The 18469-nt window shown below is 45.9% G+C and overlaps 1 protein-coding gene across 1 annotated transcript in view; it reads right to left on the bottom strand.

Annotated features, from left to right (window-relative positions):
• TSPAN8 (tetraspanin 8) overlaps positions 1-18469 on the bottom strand; it is a 38939-nt gene that overhangs the window by 10256 nt on the left and 10214 nt on the right. Inside the window, exons 2-5 of the mRNA XM_084617640.1 lie at positions 7208-7270; positions 4979-5107; positions 3592-3666; positions 3392-3499 (exon numbers count right to left, since the gene is read on the bottom strand). Of these exons, the coding sequence (XP_084473766.1) occupies positions 3392-3499; positions 3592-3666; positions 4979-5107; positions 7208-7270 (375 nt within the window). The remainder of the gene's footprint in view (positions 1-3391; positions 3500-3591; positions 3667-4978; positions 5108-7207; positions 7271-18469) is intronic.

Here is an 18469-nt window from a genome sequence, read left to right as displayed (position 1 = left end):
ATGAGGTATTCAGAATGGTCAATAGAGACAGCTCCAAGATGCAAAGTTTGGTTCTTTATCTGACTTTCCCTGTTTTTGAGTAGTGTTTGAATCTAGGGATTTAGTCTTTCACTTTATTCAGAGTGACAAATTTTAGATCTGGATCCAAATTCAAGATGCTATTAGACTGTAATCAAGTCACCCCTTAACCTTCTTTTTGTTAAACTAAATAGATTGAGCTCTTTGAGTCTGTCACTATAAGGCATATTTTCTAAAGCATTAATCATTCTTGTGGCTCTTCTCTGAACCATCTCCACTTTATCAATACTCTTCTTTAATTGTGGGCACAAGAACTGGGCACAGTATTCTAGCAGTAGTCACACCAGTTCCAAATACAGAATACAAATACAAAAATAACCTCTGTCTTTCTACTTGAGATTCCCTAGTTTGTGCATCCCAGGATTATAACAACTCTTGTAAGTAGCTATATGGGAAACAAATATTTACTAATGGGCTCCTCAATCTAGAAGAGAAAGGTATACCGTGATCCAGTGGCTGGAATCTAGACAAATTAAGACTGGAAATAAATATAAATTTTTGACAGTGAAGGTAATTAACCATTGGAACAATTTACAAAGAGTCGTGGTGGATTCTTCATCACTGACAATTTTAAGTCAAGATTGCTTTAGGAATTATTTTGGGGAAGTTATATGGCTTTATTACACAGGAGATCAGATAATCACAATGGTCCCTTCTGGTTTTGGAATCTATGAATCAAAGATTGGATATGCTCAAATTCAGAGGCTTGGTTCAGGTATCTCTATAATTGTCTGTATTTGGTTATAGGCTGCAGACCCTGTACTTTCCATAGCAGTAAGAATAAAGCTTACAAAATCAACGGAATGAGTATGCAGACCCTGCAAAAGAAAGACAATACCTCTGGGCCTTCTAAACTCAATAGATAAAATCTGCACTCTTGTAAGCTCAATAGTGGTACAACAAGTGCAGAGCTTACATGGGCCTCAGGAAGGGGCTGGAGACCTTTCAAGGAACAGGTGAGTCTACAGACCTTGTAAATTCTCTTGGCAGCATGTGAAGACCTTGAAAGCTTTTTATTCATGGCTTTCTATGTTACTTACAAGAACTGCTGGGTGCTTCAAATTTTCTTGAGTCAGGGTGTTTGGATGAAGAAATTTACAGTATCTGTAGGCACAGGGCAGAGTTTGTAATCTTTGAACCAAAGTTATTTGGTTTATTTTGTTCCAACTTAGGTTTTTTGAAACAGGCAATTTAATTTATGGATCTTAGATACATAATATCCAGACTTTATAAACTCACATGGTCCTTTAGTGATTTACAAACTTTACATGGAACTTTGAAGTTCAAATAGTTGTAGTAAATGAGTCAACCATAAAACCTTCTAAAATATAGCTCAGTAGTTCTGAGAGAAAACAAATGAATAGAACAAAGTTGGAATTTCTATACAAGCAAATATGATATTCTTAAAAAAAGAAATGAGATAACTACCAAACCCTCTCTTTTCTTCAAATGCTCATATATCAAAAATGCTTTGTGCTCTGACAACATGCAGGTACTTAGATAATACAATAAAGAGAGTGGGATAAAGACAGAGATATCAAACTTCCTCAAAATGTTCCTCTAGAAAGAGACTTTCAGAAAGTTAAAGGATGACTCATATGTAAGCCCCTAGTCAGTGGCTTGGACCCTATGTGCAGGGTGGGGGGGGCGGCGCGCTGGGCATGGGGAAATTGCATAGTGGTGGATCCAGTGAATATTCTAAACAAGAGACGACGTGTGGGGCAGGGCAAGTAGGGTCATGTGCAGTGATGAGCTGCCAAAATCTTAACAACGGGTTCCCCCCTCACCCCACGAGGGGGTTGTTGCCCACCCCTGCCCCCCAGGACTCCTGCCCCATCCAACCCCCCCGTGTTCCTTGGACGCCCCACCCCCAAGACCCCTGCCCCATCCACCCCCCTTCCCTGTCCCCTGACTGCCCCCAGAATCGGGCAGAAGGATCTTGTGGGCTACCGTAGTGGGTGCCCATCCCACCCTAAGAGCCAGAGGCACCTGCCGGGGTGCGACGTGGGGAGTCCCAGTAGTGCTTACCTGGGGCAGCTCCAAGGAACCATCCGGCAGGTCCCTCTGGCTTCTAGGGGCGGGGGAGCATAGCTAGGGGGGAGCAGGGGGAGTGGCTGCTCCCCCCACTGATCACATCAAAAGTGGCGCCTTAGGCACCAACTCCCTGGGTGCTCCGGGGCTGGAGCTCCCACGGGGAAAATTTGTTGGGTGCAGAAACCCCACCGGCACCTCCTCGCCCCGCGCCTGGCCCCAGCTCACCTCCGCTCCACCTTCTCCCCTGAACCCACTGCCCCGCTCTGCTGCTCCGCACCCCACCATCACCGCTGGCTTCCCGTGAATCAGCTGTTCGGCGGGAAGCCGGGGAGGGCTGAGAAGCAGGCCGCAGCTTCCCGCTCAGGGCAAGGGTGGCGGAGGTGAGCTGGGGCAGGGAGCGTTCCCCTGCGCGCCCCCCCAGCCTGGGTTACTTGTTGTGGTGCGGGCGGCCCTCCTCGCGCCCTGCCCCCCCCGAGCTCATCTCCGCCTCCCTGGGCCTCAGTGGGAAGCTGCGGCCTGCTTCTCCGCCCGCCCCGGCTTACCGCATGAACAGCTGATTCGCGGGAAGCCTGGGGGGTGGAGAAGCAGAGCGAGGCGGTGCGTTCAGGGGAGGAGGTGGAGGCGGAGCGGAGGTGAGCTAGGGCCGGGGGTGGGGTGGGGAGCTGCCAGTGGGTGCTCTGCACCCACCAAATTTTTCCCTTGGGTGCTCCAGGGCTGGAGCACCCATGGAGTCGGCACCTAACACGTCACTTTTGGCCGGTTAAATTTAGAAGCCCTTTTAGAACCAGTTGTCCCTCACGGAACAACCGGTTCTAAAAGGGCTTCTAAATTTAACAACCAGTTCTAGCGAACCGGTGTGAACTGGCTCCAGCTCACCACTGGTCATGTGTCTCCCCAGATTTGCTGCTTGGCTTGTACTAAGCATGCTCACATGGACTTCACATGCTCAGTAGCATCTGCTGAAGCCTCTGCCCTCACTCTGCCTCCCCCCAACTCCGCCACCCTCTATCAGCGGGAGATCGGGTACGGGTCATCTCTGTGCTAAACTGCTACCCCCAATTCTTACATGAATGTCGCTGCAGGGAAATCGCCACAGGGAAGAACTCCAAGCCACACACGGAGAATAGAATCCCCCTGTACAGTTTTTCAGCTGCATTTAGGGCAGTTTATGCTTTTTCAGAAGGGTGATATTCAACTTTGTGGCAGTGTAGTGATAAAACAAGGATTAACTCTGCATCAGATGCAACAGACTAAAAAGATAACACCTGTCTTCAGTTACCATTTTCTCAAACTTCTGAAACTTCTCTTGAAATACATGAGAATCCGAAGTGACGCCTTGCAACTGCTTTGCCTCCTCGAAGAGAGTCTTGTTAAGTGTTGTTTCTATCTGGAAATCCAAGTGATATTATATTGTAATAGTTCATATTCTATGTAAAATATTGCAAAGAACTTAGCAAATGTGATTGAACCATACAGTACCTGAGACTTATACACTGCTCCCAAAATACCTGCTACGATCTGAAGGATCAGGATCAAAAGGAGTCCAATAAAAAACTAGCAAGAAAACAAAGAAGGGAAAAGTTAATACTTTTGACCAGCAAAAGATCATTTCTTCCAGCTTGGTGGCAAATTATTATTTACATGAATGGAAACTTTGGCAGAGTAAATTTACATCGTGCTTAGAGCTAATCAGAGTATTCATCCTAACTCAGTTTGAGACAAAATTTGGCCTTTTTCTGTACACAAATGCCCTGGGCCAGCATAAGGGGTGATGTGGTATTTCACTCTTCCAGGAGGAGCATCGGGAGCTATTATGTCTCAGGCAGGCACAATCTATCTGAAGACTGCTAAGTTCACACAGGGGCTGCATATTGTGTTCTATCCGTTGGCATGGTACAGATTGCTGCCCTCCCCAGTGCAAATGTTTTGTGCAGCTCCATGTGTGACATTTTATGCAAATGATGTAATGAACTAATTTGCATATTTGGACAAACCAATCCCATAATCTTCAATTTGTGGGGACTATACTTGCACTCCAAGCAGTGTAGGGTAGGGTGTAGAGCTGCATAGTACTTAGCAGCTGTGGTTAAGGATGCTGGGTAGATGGCTTGGTGCTGGGTAAGGCAAGCTGCAGGTTGGGGGCAGTCAGGTGTGACCTGGGGGCTGTCTGAGGTGACTGGGTGGAAGGTGACAGTGGTGGGAAGCTGGGAGAAGATTGGCAGGGGGAAGCTGAGTGGGAGTTGGTTGGGAGAAAGCTGGGAGCGGGCTAGGGGCTTTCTGGACCCAGTACTGGGTCCCCCTCACCTTCTGTTCCCACTAACTGCTCCTTCCCCTCTGGGATCCAGAAGAGGGAAAAGGGCGATGGGAGGCAGAGTGCCCACGGTGCACCTGGCAGGCAGTACCAGCCTCAGGCCCATTCCCACAGCTGTCAGAACCAATAACATCTCAGTAGGGCTGCAAGGATGTGAGTGTCACACCAGATGCATGACACTTGGCAGCTATACCCGTACACCAGCCCTGCTCTGTGTAAACTGTCCTTTGGGCTAACTTCTTCCTGGGGTTGAAGGAGTTAGCAGTTCCAAGAGTGAAGGGATTGCTATCATGGAAGGCCACTAAGCAGCCACAATATGGCCTAATGTTTTTTGAAACCCTCCCAACCCTGCTTATGGAAGTTGCCTTTGTCAGACAGTGAGAGGCATCCCACCATGCACTGCGTGGAATGGGTCCAAACAGTTAATACAAGTAATCATTTGATCAAACAGAATTGCGCCAGATTACAATTAGTCTCATTTGCAAGGAACTTTTCCACCAGCCCTAACTTTAGCTTGAAAAGTTTAGACAAAGGTTTTTCTTTCCATGACCCTACCAAGATCAGCATGCATTGACTTTCCTTCATTGCACCACAGCAACCCAGGAAACCAAGGACCATAATGATGGATCCCACTGCTATCATCAGGTCAACAGCTGAAAACAGGCTACTATCTAAATGGATATCCTGTAGAGAGAGAAACAAAAAGTCAGTTGTAAGAAAACCCTTTCTAGAAGAAGGGTAATTTGTTAGATAACCTGATCTACCTCTTCTTACCCACCCCACCCCCCAAAAAAGAGGGTGACTTTGTAGTTGAGGATAGAGAACTGTTATGTATGGATTAATCAATCAGGGTGATGTTCTCTCCTGAGCAGAGGACACACCTAAGGCCTATGCACTCATTTCAGCCCTATTTTGAGAGTTTAAGTAGGAATTGGCAGTCCATTGTCTTTGTGCTGGCTCTCTGCACAGCGGTGAATTTCACCCTTAGTGAATAAACAAAGGTCTTTTGTCTTAAATATGTTTTGTTCTGTTTTCAGCCAATAAATATTTGTTTCTACTTTATGTAGAAAAAAATTATTACCTGGAAAAGTTCTTTGTTATTAATCTAGTGTTGGGGGGAAAAAAGAGTTCTTCATGACAATCCCAGAAATTTACTCACTTACTCCATTGCACTTCCCGTGAGAGCACTATTCAGAATAGTACTGGATACACGAGAGGGCAAGGTCAGATACATTTTTCCAAGGCTTCTCTTTGTTTTAAACTGGTTCTGCAGTATTACTCTAAGGGATGGTGTCTGTATTTTGATGTGTGTCATATTTAAGCAAACAATTCCTATAATTCAATATAATTAAATATCAATTTATTCAGTTCCCATTGGGCATGAGCAGGGCCGTAGGCCAACATTGGGAGAAACCTTCAAAGAATATTTTCCTCACTGTTGCCAAGATTAGTAACAATGTCTGGAAGTTGTCACATTTATCTTCTGATGGAAACAGTGAAGGTGCATATAGACTAGTATAATTTTAGGAATGCAGGGTGCTTTACTTTTCCAAGTGAAATAAACCTCCTATTTACTGTTAGAGAGCTGTATTCATCTACAGCCAAATCCTGAAATGGTTACTCAGTAAAATAGACAAAATGCATATTGACTTTGAATGGGAACTTTGCCTGAGTGAAGACTGAAAATAGTGTGTAAGGACTTCAAGATTTGGTCTCTAACTCTTAATTCTGCAGCAACTGAAGGGGTTCAACTATTTAGAACTAGGGATCCAATTCAGGAAAGCACTTAGGTACACACTTAAATACTGTCCTGAATAGAAATGCTTTCCTGACTCGTGGCCTTGTAGAGCACAGCTGTGATTAAGGTGTTCCAGGTATACAAGGCCATTTGGGGAAATGTACTGTATAAAGTCAATAAGACGTGTGGCAACTTGAACCTCTGTGGAAGACTGGGAGATTCGAAACTAGAACTTGTCTTCTATCCTCTTATGTAATAAAGAAGCTCAAAGCTCTCCACTTCCCCCCCACCCATGACTTTATATAAAATATGGCCATATTTCATTGTACCAGAGGACTCTATAACATGTCCACACTCTGGCAAAGGTGGGAGTTCACTCTGAGATTGACTGGCTGCAACACAGCCAGCCACCAGAGGTAGGACGCCAACATCTGGGATTTGTTTGTTTTTTTGTTTTTTTTTTTTTTAAATTGTAAATGTGAAAATGTTGATCAAAGACATATTGTTCTTGATTGATGGGAAAAGTGCCCTGACTCATGGTATGGCAACAGACTGGCAATCAAATATCTTGGCACTTTAATCAGCCCTATAAAATCAACCTGGAAATCGCAAAAATTGTTTCCAAAATGGATAGCCATTTTTTTTCACTTCTGGAATCAGTCAAGAAGCATTTTGAGAACAAAATTACTCACAAAGTCTCAAACCCATTTATCTCCCTCTGGCCCAGATTCATGCACTGAGGAAAAGAGTTATGTTTCTCAACAGTTTGGAGCTGGATGTTTCACCACCACCCCCCAATCAATATAGTAACTCTTAAAAGCTCAGAGCGCCTACTATTCCACTAACCCCCACCGTGCTATCGAACCAGCCTCCCACTAAGGGAGATTCCTGACCAGTGGCAGATGGAAGAGTCACAACAGTCACCTCACTGAAAGGCTAGCAAGCTCAGGGAAATTACTGTGGAAAATGACTGTGTTTATTAGCTGACACAGCGCTTTAGCATTTTAGGGTGAAAAAATGTTTTTTGTAGGACAGAATACATTTACCTCTTGAGCAGATTTGCTTACACGCAACCAGATAGAGACCCCCAGAATAATGCAGCCACATATCTGCAGGGAAAAAACATCAGTAATAATAATATCTAGCTCTCATGTATAGCACTTTCCATCACTAGCACTCAAAGTGCTTTACAAAGGAGATCAGTATCATTATCCCCATTTTACAGATGGGGAAACTGAGGCAGACAGAAGGGAAGTGATTTGGCCATGTTTGCCCAGCAGTTCAATAGCAGAGCTGAGTCTCTGCCCATTAGGTTACACTGCCTTCCTGTACACACACTTACCATCCCCAACTGCACCAGATGCCTGCAGAAATACTGAAATTATCTGTACAGCAAAGTGAAAGAAAGATCAACGGCCTACAGCTTCACAGCCAGAAAACTTCATAAATGGCAGCTGTATTTCCCTCACTCAGCCCAGTGGTGCAGTTTGCTGTGCACCAGCTGCCTGATGTTCCAGTCCCTGAAGTGCCTACAGTTCAGTGATGATTTATGTACGTGGTTTGGGAGGCACTTTGTGATCCGGTGGGATGAGGGTGTATATAAATGTACAATGTTATAATAGTTAGAGAACACAGGGTATATCAGAGTTGTAAAAAAAGATCATTTCTCATATCAGGACCATCCACATGGAGGCCCTCTTCCCCCAGCTGCCTTTTGTTCCATGGCACTGTTTCTCTAATGAAACTGCACTACCAAGGACTCCCTCTGCCAACAGCCTTCCCAAGCTGTGTTACCTTTTCCAGGTAAGTACTGCAGGACCAGAGAAGGGATGGTGTGCATCCCCATAGCCCACCCACTCTTTCCACTTAGCTTAGCCAATACTTGACCCAACCCAATGGGTTCCAACCCTGCAGGCAGCTCTCCACAGACTGGTAGGAAGTGAGAAATGGTTCTGGGTGCAGGACAGATATATTCCCATGGGTCCACTGTGGCCTAATATTAATGATCAAGTATCAAATATTGAAGTCCTCCCTCACTTCTTATTCAGGTAAACTTGCACTGATTTCATGGTTTTTCTAATTATGTCCCTGGGAGTCTGATTGGTGACTGAGTAAAATCTGAGAAGGATTTCAGGATTTGGCCCTGAGTGACCAGCCCACCCCATGTTTTTTATTAGCTGCAATGTTTGACTACAAACAACCATGTGCAGATCCTGGTTTCCAAGAATAATATCAGCATTGCATATCAAGCAGAGGTGTACTGTACCCAACTGGAGACATGCCCAGCTAGTTGAAAGCATACATCAGATATCCTCCTCAGACCAGAGAAGACCTTAATGACTGGATGAAGGATAAGTAGGCAGGCAAAGGGCCCGACTCTCCTCTCACTAACTCTGATGAAACTCAGATTAGAACTACTGAAATAAAGATAGTTATACCAGTGTAAGAGGAGAACCACATCCAAAGAATGTACTGGCTTGAAAGAATGGAGGGGATGTGGGGAGAGAAGGAGACAGAATAATCATTTAAGGATAGACTGCCATGCTTACACAAGTTCAGTACTACCTTGCTGTATCCCGTCAGGGGTCAATTTAAGGGCGGTAGAAGATGACCTTTAAATTTGGAGAGAGATGATGATATTGGCGTCTCAGTAAGATTGTGACCATTCCTGGACATTCTAAAGTAACATTGTTATTTTTATAATTTTTAGACAATTTTCCTTAAAAAAAATCCTCACCCACTCAAAGGGCCGGTATAATACTCAATCTCAAATCCCATAATGACTTTAGCAGATTATTTAATGTGGAACATGGCCAATACTCAAACCTGAACACTACATTTTTTTCTGCTTCCAAGTAAAAGTCCTGTAAGTACATTAGTATTTAGTCTGTTTATAGGCTTTTATATCTGAACAAGAGGAAACAATAAAAAGAGAGGATATTATTTGCTACAGCTATCTCACCTTATCAAATTTTAACTAGAACTTCCATTGAAAGGAATGGGGACTTCGGCGTAAAAACTGATGGTACCATATGACCCCATGTTCAGGCCTTGGTCTATGTCACTGTGTAAAATATTTGGTTATGAACCAGACATTATGGGCTTTAGTCACGTTTACTTCAGTGGCACTTCTCCTGTGAGAAAGTACATTTGGCCTAAACTCATGAACAAAATTTGAGCCACAATATTAATGACTTAATTACTGCCACAGAAATATATCAGTAATAATAAAATGAATAATGGGCCCAAACTAGATTTTCCATTTAGTGGGAAACTCCAATTTCAAAATGTTTCCTTTCCAAAATAAAAGAGAACCAAATATTGTTGCAGTTTCCGGCAAAATTATGAAATTTAGCCCCACCACCCACAGAAATAGTTTCAGGTCAATCAAAATGTTTTGCTTTGATAAAGTCAACGCATTTTTTTTCCAATTCAGATTTTCTTCTATAAAACCCAATTTTTTAAAAAGTCTGAAGCAAAAAGTAGTTTCAAAATGAAAAAATGTAAGCATTACATTCTGAGAGGGCCAAAACACAATGTCTCAAGCTTACCAGAATGCTCCATTCTGGATTTTTTTTTTCCAAATGAAATTTTGTCAAAATCAATACATGTTGACAAAATGTTTCATTTTTGACAAATCAGCATTTTTGGATGGAAAAATGTGCCATCAGAAAATTTCCAACCAGTGCTATGGGTAATAGCAAATAACTGAGGGCTATATTGTGGCTTTGCCACAAGCCCTGACCAAGGGCCACTGTCATAAATATAAAGGGAAGGGTAAACCCCTTTGAAATCCCTCCTGGCCAGGGGAAAGCTCCTCTCACCTGTAAAGGGTTAAGAAGCTAAAGGTAACCTCGCTGGCACCTGACCAAAATGACCAATGAGGAGACAAGATACTTTCAAAAGCTGGGAGGAGGGAGAGAAACAAAGGGTCTGTGTCTGTCTGTAGTTGTCTTGGCCAGGGACAGAACAGGAATGGAGTCTTAGAACTTTTAGTAAGTAATCTAGCTAGGTATGTGTTAGATTATGATTTCTTTAAATGGCTGAGAAAAGAATTGTGCTGAATAGAATAACTATTTCTGTCTGTGTATCTTTTTTGTAACTTAAGGTTTTGCCTAGAGGGGTTCTCTATGTTTTTGAATCTAATTACCCTGTAAGATATCTACCATCCTGATTTTACAGGGGGGATTTCTTTATTTCTATTTACTTCTATTTTTTATTAAAAGTCTTCTTGTAAAAAACTGAATGCTTTTTCATGGTTCTCAGATCCAAGGGTTTGGGTCTGTGGTCACCTATGCAAATTGGTGAGGCTTTTTATCCAACATTTCCCAGGAAAAGGGGGGTGCAAGTGTTGGGAGGATTGTTCATTGTTCTTAAGATCCAAGGGTCTGGGTCTGTAGTCACCTAGGCAAATTGGTGAGGCTTTTTACCAAACCTTGTCCAGAAAGTGGGGTGCAAGGTTTTGGGAAGTATTTTGGGGGGAAGGACGCGTCCAAACAGCTCTTCCCCAGTAACCAGTATTAGTTTGGTGGTGGTAGCGGCCAGTCCAAGGATAACGGGGGTAATATTTTGTACCTTGGGGAAGTTTTGACCTAAGCTGGTAAAGATAAGCTTAGGAGGTTTTTCATGCAGGTCCCCACATCTGTACCCTAGAGTTCAGAGTGGGGGAGGAACCGTGACATGGTGGCACAGTGGTGGGATTAACCTGAAATCATTTTGAGATCCAGTTGAGATTTTTTGAACTAGAAATACAGATTTTAAAAAGGAATTTTTAGGAAGTCCAGAAAGCAGCTTTGGAACTGAAAGCAGCTTGGTTTCTCTCTGCTTTGTGGCCAAGCAGAGACAAAAGGGGATTATCTTGTGAATTGCAGGTTTTCTTTGCCTGGAGGCAGGGTACTTAACTCCTGCAGGGAAATTCACAGTCTTCCAACCCAGAGGTTTTTTTTTTTCTTTTCTTCCTAAAAGTAAATAGGGGGTGTGTGCTCTACCCATTTGCCTGGAGACAAAAGTGGCAGGGTTTTTTTTTAGGATTTTGATTTTTTTTTGTTTTACAAGGAGCACAGGTTTGAAAAGAAATTTTTTTTTCTTTGGGCTGGGTAAGCAGGTTTCCAAGTAGTTGGAGGTTTTTTGCTTTAATTTGGGCCCAGAGCAGAGACAAGGGAATTGTCTTTTTCTGTAGGCTGACAATCACTATCAGAGAATAGGTATTCTATTCCAGCACAGCAAAATTTTACAGCCAAGTTTTGTTTGTTTATTTCTAAACCTCGGGTGTAAAGTTAGTTAAAAACAGAGAGGTTAGAATGGCCAAATCCTCGGCTCGACTACAGCTGGAATTAGCCAAATTTCAGGCTGAGGAAAAACAAAGGGAACATGAAAGACAGATAGAACTCATGCGGCTGGAGAAGGAGGTACAGGAGGCTGCCCACAAGAGGGAAATGGAGGCAAGGAAGCATGTGGAGGAGATGGAGAGGATAAAGGCCCAGCAGAATATACCAACAAACCCTAGCAATCCTTCTCCAGGTACCACTTCCCATCCCAGAAAGTTCCCCACCTACAAGGCAGGTGATGATACTGAGGCCTTCTTAGAAAACTTCGAAAGGGCCTGCCTTGGGTACAACATCTCTACTGACCAATACATGGTAGAGCTGAGGCCGCAGCTCAGTGGACCCTTAGCTGAGGTGGCAGCTGAAATGCCTAAAGAACATATGAACAAGTATGAACTGTTTAAATCCAAGGCGAGAGTCAGAATGGGGATAACACCCGAGCAGTCTCGTCGGAGGTTCCGAGCCCTAAGGTGGAAACCAGACATGTCATTTACCCGACATGCCTACCACATTGTGAAACATTGGGATGCCTGGATATCAGGAGCAAGTGTTGAATCTCCAGTAAATTTGCCCTTCCTAATGCAAATGGAACAATTCTTAGAGGGTGTTCCTGAGGAAATAGAAAGATACATCCTAGATGGGAAACCCAAAACTGTAATCGAGGCAGGAGAGATTGGAGCCAGATGGGTGGAGGTGGCAGAGAAGAAGAAAACTGGTCGCAGTTGGAGCGGAGACCAGAAGGGACCACCCCAGACCACACCCTATTACCGGGGGCCGCTCAAAGCCCCACCTACCTCCCAAAGAACCCTCCAGACCCCTTATCGTCCCACCACCTCGTTCTCCAGCAACCCACCTCGCCCCGGTGACCCGTCAGCTGGACGATGTTTTAAATGTAACGAGCTGGGGCATGTAAAGGCCAACTGCCCCAAGAACCCCAACAGATTACAGTTCATTGCACCGGAATCACACCAGAGGTCCACAGGCCCAGATACCTCCCAGATACCCTTGGAGCGGAGGGAAACTGTGAGTGTGGGCGGGAAGAAGGTCACCGCGTGGAGGGACACCGGAGCACAAGTGTCAGCTATCCATGCTTCCTTAGTGGACCCCAATTTAATCAACCCAGAGATCCAAGTGACGATTCAACCCTTCAAGTCCAACTCTTTCAATTTGCCTACAGCCAAGTTGCCTGTCCAGTACAAGGGCTGGTCAGGAATGTGGACTTTTGCAGTCTATGATGATTATCCCATCCCCATGCTGTTGGGGGAAGACTTGGCCAATCACGTGAAGCAGGCCAAGAGGGTGGGAACGGTCACCCGCAGCCAGGCTAAACAAGCCGTGGGGCCTAGCTCTGTTCCGGAAACTTCTATCAGGGCCCGGTCAGAGGTGATGGACCCGGACCCCAGGCCAATGTCTGCAACAGCAGTAGTGGATCCAGTCCCAGAGACCCAGACGGAACCAGTCCCAGAACCGGAACCAGCCAAACAACCAACACCAGACCCCGTGCCAGCACTGAATCCAGTACTTGCAACCTCAACACCAGAGGGCCCCACCGAACCTGAACTGGCAGCAGCCGATAACCCTACACAAGAGGCTCAGCCGGAGCCTGAATCCCAACATAGTGCACCAGCGGAGAGCGGTTCACAGTCAACAGAAACAGCTCCATCCCCTATATCGCTTCCAGAGGGACCAAGCCTATGTCCCCAATCCAATGAGGAACTGATGTCTCCAGCATCAAGGGAACAGTTCCAGACCAAACAGGAAGCAGATGAAAGCCTCCAGAGAGCGTGGACGGCGGCACGGAGCAACCCACCGCCTCTCAGCTCTTCTAATCGATCCAGGTTTGTTGTAGAAAGAGGACTTTTATACAAGGAAACTCTTTCTGGGGGACACCAGGAAGACTGGCATCCTCAGAGACAGTTGGTAGTTCCAACTAAATACCGTGCCAAGCTCTTGAGCTTAGCCCATGATCACCCTAGTGGCCATGCTGGGGTGAACAGGACCAAAGACCGTTTGGGGGGGTCATTCCACTGGGAGGGAATGGGCAAGGATGTTTCTACCTATGTCCAGTCTTGTGAGGTGTGCCAAAGAGTGGGAAAACCCCAAGACCAGGTCAAAGCTCCTCTCCAGCCACTCCCCATCATTGAAGTTCCATTTCAGCGAGTAGCTGTGGATATTCTGGGTCCTTTTCCGAAAAAGACACCCAGAGGAAAGCAGTACATACTGACTTTCATGGATTTTGCCACCCGATGGCCGGAAGCAGTAGCTCTAAGCAACACCAGGGCTAAAAGTGTGTGCCAGGCACTAGCAGACATTTTTGCCAGGGTAGGTTGGCCCTCCGACATCCTCACAGATGCAGGGACTAATTTCCTGGCAGGAACTATGAAAAACCTTTGGGAAGCTCATGGGGTAAATCACTTGGTTGCCACTCCTTACCATCATCAAACAAATGGCATGGTGGAGAAGTTTAATGGAACTTTGGGGGCCATGATACGTAAATTCGTAAATGAGCACTCCAATGATTGGGACCTAGTATTGCAGCAGTTGCTCTTTGCCTACAGAGCTGTACCACATCCCAGTTTAGGGTTTTCCCCATTTGAACTTGTATATGGCCGTGAGGTTAAGGGGCCATTGCAGTTGGTGAAGCAGCAATGGGAGGGATTTACACCTTCTCCAGGAACTAACATTCTGGACTTTGTAACCAACCTACAAAACACCCTCCGAACCTCTTTAGCCCTTGCTAGAGAAAACTTACAGGATGCTCAAAAAGAGCAAAAAGCCTGGTATGATAAACATGCCAAAGAGCGTTCCTTCAAAGTAGGAGACCAGGTCATGGTCTTAAAGGCGCTCCAGGCCCATAAAATGGAAGCATCGTGGGAAGGGCCATTCACGGTCCAGGAGCGCCTGGGAGCTGTTAATTATCTCATAGCATTCCCCACCTCCAACCGAAAGCCTAAGGTGTACCATATTAATTCTCTAAAGCCCTTTTATTCCAGAGAATTAAAGGTTTGTCAGTTTACAGCCCAGGGAGGAGACGACGCTGAGTGGCCTGAAGGTGTCTATTACGAAGGGAAATGTGCTGGTGGTGTGGAAGAGGTGAACCTCTCCATGACCCTTGGGCGTATGCAGCGACAGCAGATCCAGGAGCTGTGCACTAGCTACGCGCCAACGTTCTCAGCCACCCCAGGACTGACTGAACGGGCATACCACTCCATTGACACAGGTAATGCTCACCCAATTAGGGTCCACCCTTACCGGGTGTCTCCTCAAGCTAAAACTGCTATAGAACGGGAGATCCAGGATATGTTACAGATGGGTGTAATCCGCCCCTCTGAAAGTGCATGGGCATCTCCAGTGGTTCTAGTTCCCAAACCAGATGGGGAAATACGTTTTTGCGTGGACTACCGTAAGCTAAATGCTGTAACTCGCCCAGACAACTATCCAATGCCACGCACTGATGAACTATTAGAGAAACTGGGACGGGCCCAGTTCATCTCTACCTTGGACTTAACCAAGGGGTACTGGCAGGTACCGCTAGATGAATCTGCCAAGGAAAGGTCAGCCTTCATCACACATCTCGGGCTGTATGAATTTAATGTACTCCCTTTCGGGCTGCGAAATGCACCCGCCACTTTCCAAAGACTTGTAGATGGTCTCCTAGCGGGATTAGGAGAATATGCAGTCGCCTACCTTGACGATGTGGCCATATTTTCGGATTCCTGGGCAGACCACCTGGAACATCTACAAAAAGTCCTTGAGCGCATAAGGGAGGCAGGACTAACTGTTAAGGCTAAGAATTGTCAAATAGGCCTAAACAGAGTGACTTACCTTGGACACCAGGTGGGTCAAGGAACTATCAGCCCCCTACAGGCCAAAGTGGATGCTATCCAAAAGTGGCCTGTCCCAAAGTCAAAGAAACAGGTTCAATCCTTCTTAGGCTTGGCCGGTTATTACAGACGATTTGTACCGCACTACAGCCAAATCGCTGCCCCACTGACAGACCTAACCAAAAAGAAACAGCCAAATGCTGTTCAGTGGACCGGAAAGTGTCAGAAGGCCTTTAACAAGCTTAAAGCGACACTCATGTCTGACCCTGTACTAAGGGCCCCAGACTTTGACAAACCGTTCCTAGTAACCACAGATGCATCCGAGCGTGGTGTGGGAGCAGTTTTAATGCAGAAAGGACCTGATCAAGAATTCCACCCTGTAGTGTTTCTCAGCAAAAAACTGTCTGAGAGGGAAAGCAACTGGTCAGTCACTGAAAAAGAATGTTATGCCATTGTCTACGCTCTGGAAAAGCTACGCCCATATGTTTGGGGACGGCGTTTCCACCTGCAAACCGACCATGCTGCACTAAAGTGGCTTCACACCGTCAAAGAAACTAACAAAAAACTTCTTCGGTGGAGTTTAGCTCTCCAAGATTTTGATTTCGACATCCAACACATCTCAGGAGCTTCTAACAAAGTGGCTGATGCACTCTCCCGTGAAAGTTTCCCAGAATCAACTGGTTAAAATCGTCCTTGAGATGTGGAAAATATTGTTAGTCTTTATGTACTTGGTAGTATATTTAGAGATGCATGTGTCTTATTAACTCTGTTTTCCTAGAGCTCCAGGAAGAAATCCCAGCCAGTGTTTCACCCTAGCTGAGATTTGGGGGGCGTGTCATAAATATAAAGGGAAGGGTAAACCCCTTTGAAATCCCTCCTGGCCAGGGGAAAGCTCCTCTCACCTGTAAAGGGTTAAGAAGCTAAAGGTAACCTCGCTGGCACCTGACCAAAATGACCAATGAGGAGACAAGATACTTTCAAAAGCTGGGAGGAGGGAGAGAAACAAAGGGTCTGTGTCTGTCTGTAGTCGTCTTGGCCAGGGACAGAACAGGAATGGAGTCTTAGAACTTTTAGTAAGTAATCTAGCTAGGTATGTGTTAGATTATGATTTCTTTAAATGGCTGAGAAAAGAATTGTGCTGGATAGAATAACTATTTCTGTCTGTGTATCTTTTTTGTAACTTAAGGTTTTGCCTAGAGGGGTTCTCTATGTTTTTGAATCTAATTACCCTGTAAGATATCTACAATCCTGATTTTACAGGGGGGATTTCTTTATTTCTATTTACTTCTATTTTTTATTAAAAGTCTTCTTGTAAAAAACTGAATGCTTTTTCATTGTTCTCAGATCCAAGGGTTTGGGTCTGTGGTCACCTATGCAAATTGGTGAGGCTTTTTATCCAACATTTCCCAGGAAAAGGGGGGTGCAAGTGTTGGGAGGATTGTTCATTGTTCTTAAGATCCAAGGGTCTGGGTCTGTAGTCACCTAGGCAAATTGGTGAGGCTTTTTACCAAACCTTGTCCAGGAAGTGGGGTGCAAGGTTTTGGGAAGTATTTTGGGGGGAAGGACGCGTCCAAACAGCTCTTCCCCAGTAACCAGTATTAGTTTGGTGGTGGTAGCGGCCAGTCCAAGGATAACGGGGGTAATATTTTGTACCTTGGGGAAGTTTTGACCTAAGCTGGTAAAGATAAGCTTAGGAGGTTTTTCATGCAGGTCCCCACATCTGTACCCTAGAGTTCAGAGTGGGGGAGGAACCGTGACAGCCACCCATGTAGTTGAACTGCCTCAGGAGCAGACCAGGGCCCAGACTGTGTCTCACAGAGTCACAGTCTGGTGCCTGGTTCCCCACCCCCTTCCTTCAAAGTCAAGTGCAGTAATCTGTGCCAGCCCTACACTTGATGGATGTACTGCAGATGTACTGACTGTGATGTCTAACTAGAATACTAGGGCTCCACCCACTCCCTACCCACATGGGTAGGTGGGGGAGTAGCAATCACATGGAGATTGCACTCCTCCCTGCACTGCTACTCGCATTGTATGCAGCCTGGGTAAAGAAGCAAAGAGGAGACTTACACACCCTTATACCCTTGTGTAAGCAGTGTCAGGATGAGCTCCACCCTGACATCTGGTGGTGAGGTGTGGCAAGTTGTGGAAAAGAACTTCAGGGGCCGATCTCATTTGCATAGGCACACCCACCACGCCTAGAATGAGACCATAGCTGCCCAAATGGTCACTTTGGCTGCTGTGGGATTCCCAGTGTCTCTGTTATTGGGGCAGGAAGAATAAATTGTTATTACCCTGATTATGGGAACTGTGCTTGGAACTGTACGTGGCCTTTTGTTATGATGGAGGGATTCACCATCAACTAAGTAGCACTCGCTAGGCAAGGGTCATGGGTTCCAAAACTGTGTGAATGGAGAGAGGCTGGGGACAAGTAGTAGTACTTGGTGGCATGGGCCCCTTGGTGAGGGCCTTACATGCTGATTGCACTTCCTCCTCTCTCCACTGTGGAATATCAGAGCTAATTTTGATTTCATTAGAAGTCTAGTTATAGGCTGCTGAGCTCACTTTGGGCTGACAGTGCACCAGCACTGGGGCTCCCCTACTATAAGCTGAATTCACCTAAGAGCTGAAATCACTGAGTGTTGTGTTAAGTAGTGGGGGAGCCTGAAGATATATTGTGGAGCAGTTTGCGGGACGGCTGGTGAAGCAGTTCGACGCGGAGCAGTGTGTGGATGGCAGGAGCTGCTTGTGGGCCGTGGAGCTGAGTTCGTGGGGCAGCTGAGCGAAGGAGTTCGTGGGGCGGCTGGCGGAGCGGAGCGCAGCTGAGCGAGGGAGTTTGTGGGGCGGCTGGCGGAGCGGAGCGCAGCTGAGCGAAGGAGTTCGTGGGGCGGCTGGCGGAGCGGAGCGCAGCTGAGCGAAGGAGTTCATGGGGCGGCTGGCGGAGCGCCGCTATGGAGCTATGGGGCGGTCAGCTTCAGATCACGTAAGGTGCCTCTTACCCCCGTCCCATTTCCACCCAGGTTGGGAGGTAAAGCTCCGCCGATAAACTTTCGAACTCTGGGGCTGCCCTGACCAGGGACAGAGACTTTTGGGGCATTGGACTTTTGGGACTTTGGGTGATTTGGGGTTGCTGGACTCAAGAACCAAAGGGAAAAGGGCA

This window comes from Lepidochelys olivacea (genome assembly GCF_965140295.1).
Source record: "Lepidochelys olivacea isolate rLepOli2 genome assembly, chromosome: 1".
Classification (NCBI taxonomy): Eukaryota; Metazoa; Chordata; order Testudines; family Cheloniidae; genus Lepidochelys; species Lepidochelys olivacea.
Note: the sequence above shows the minus strand (reverse complement) of the source record. Positions and strands in the feature narration are given on the sequence as shown.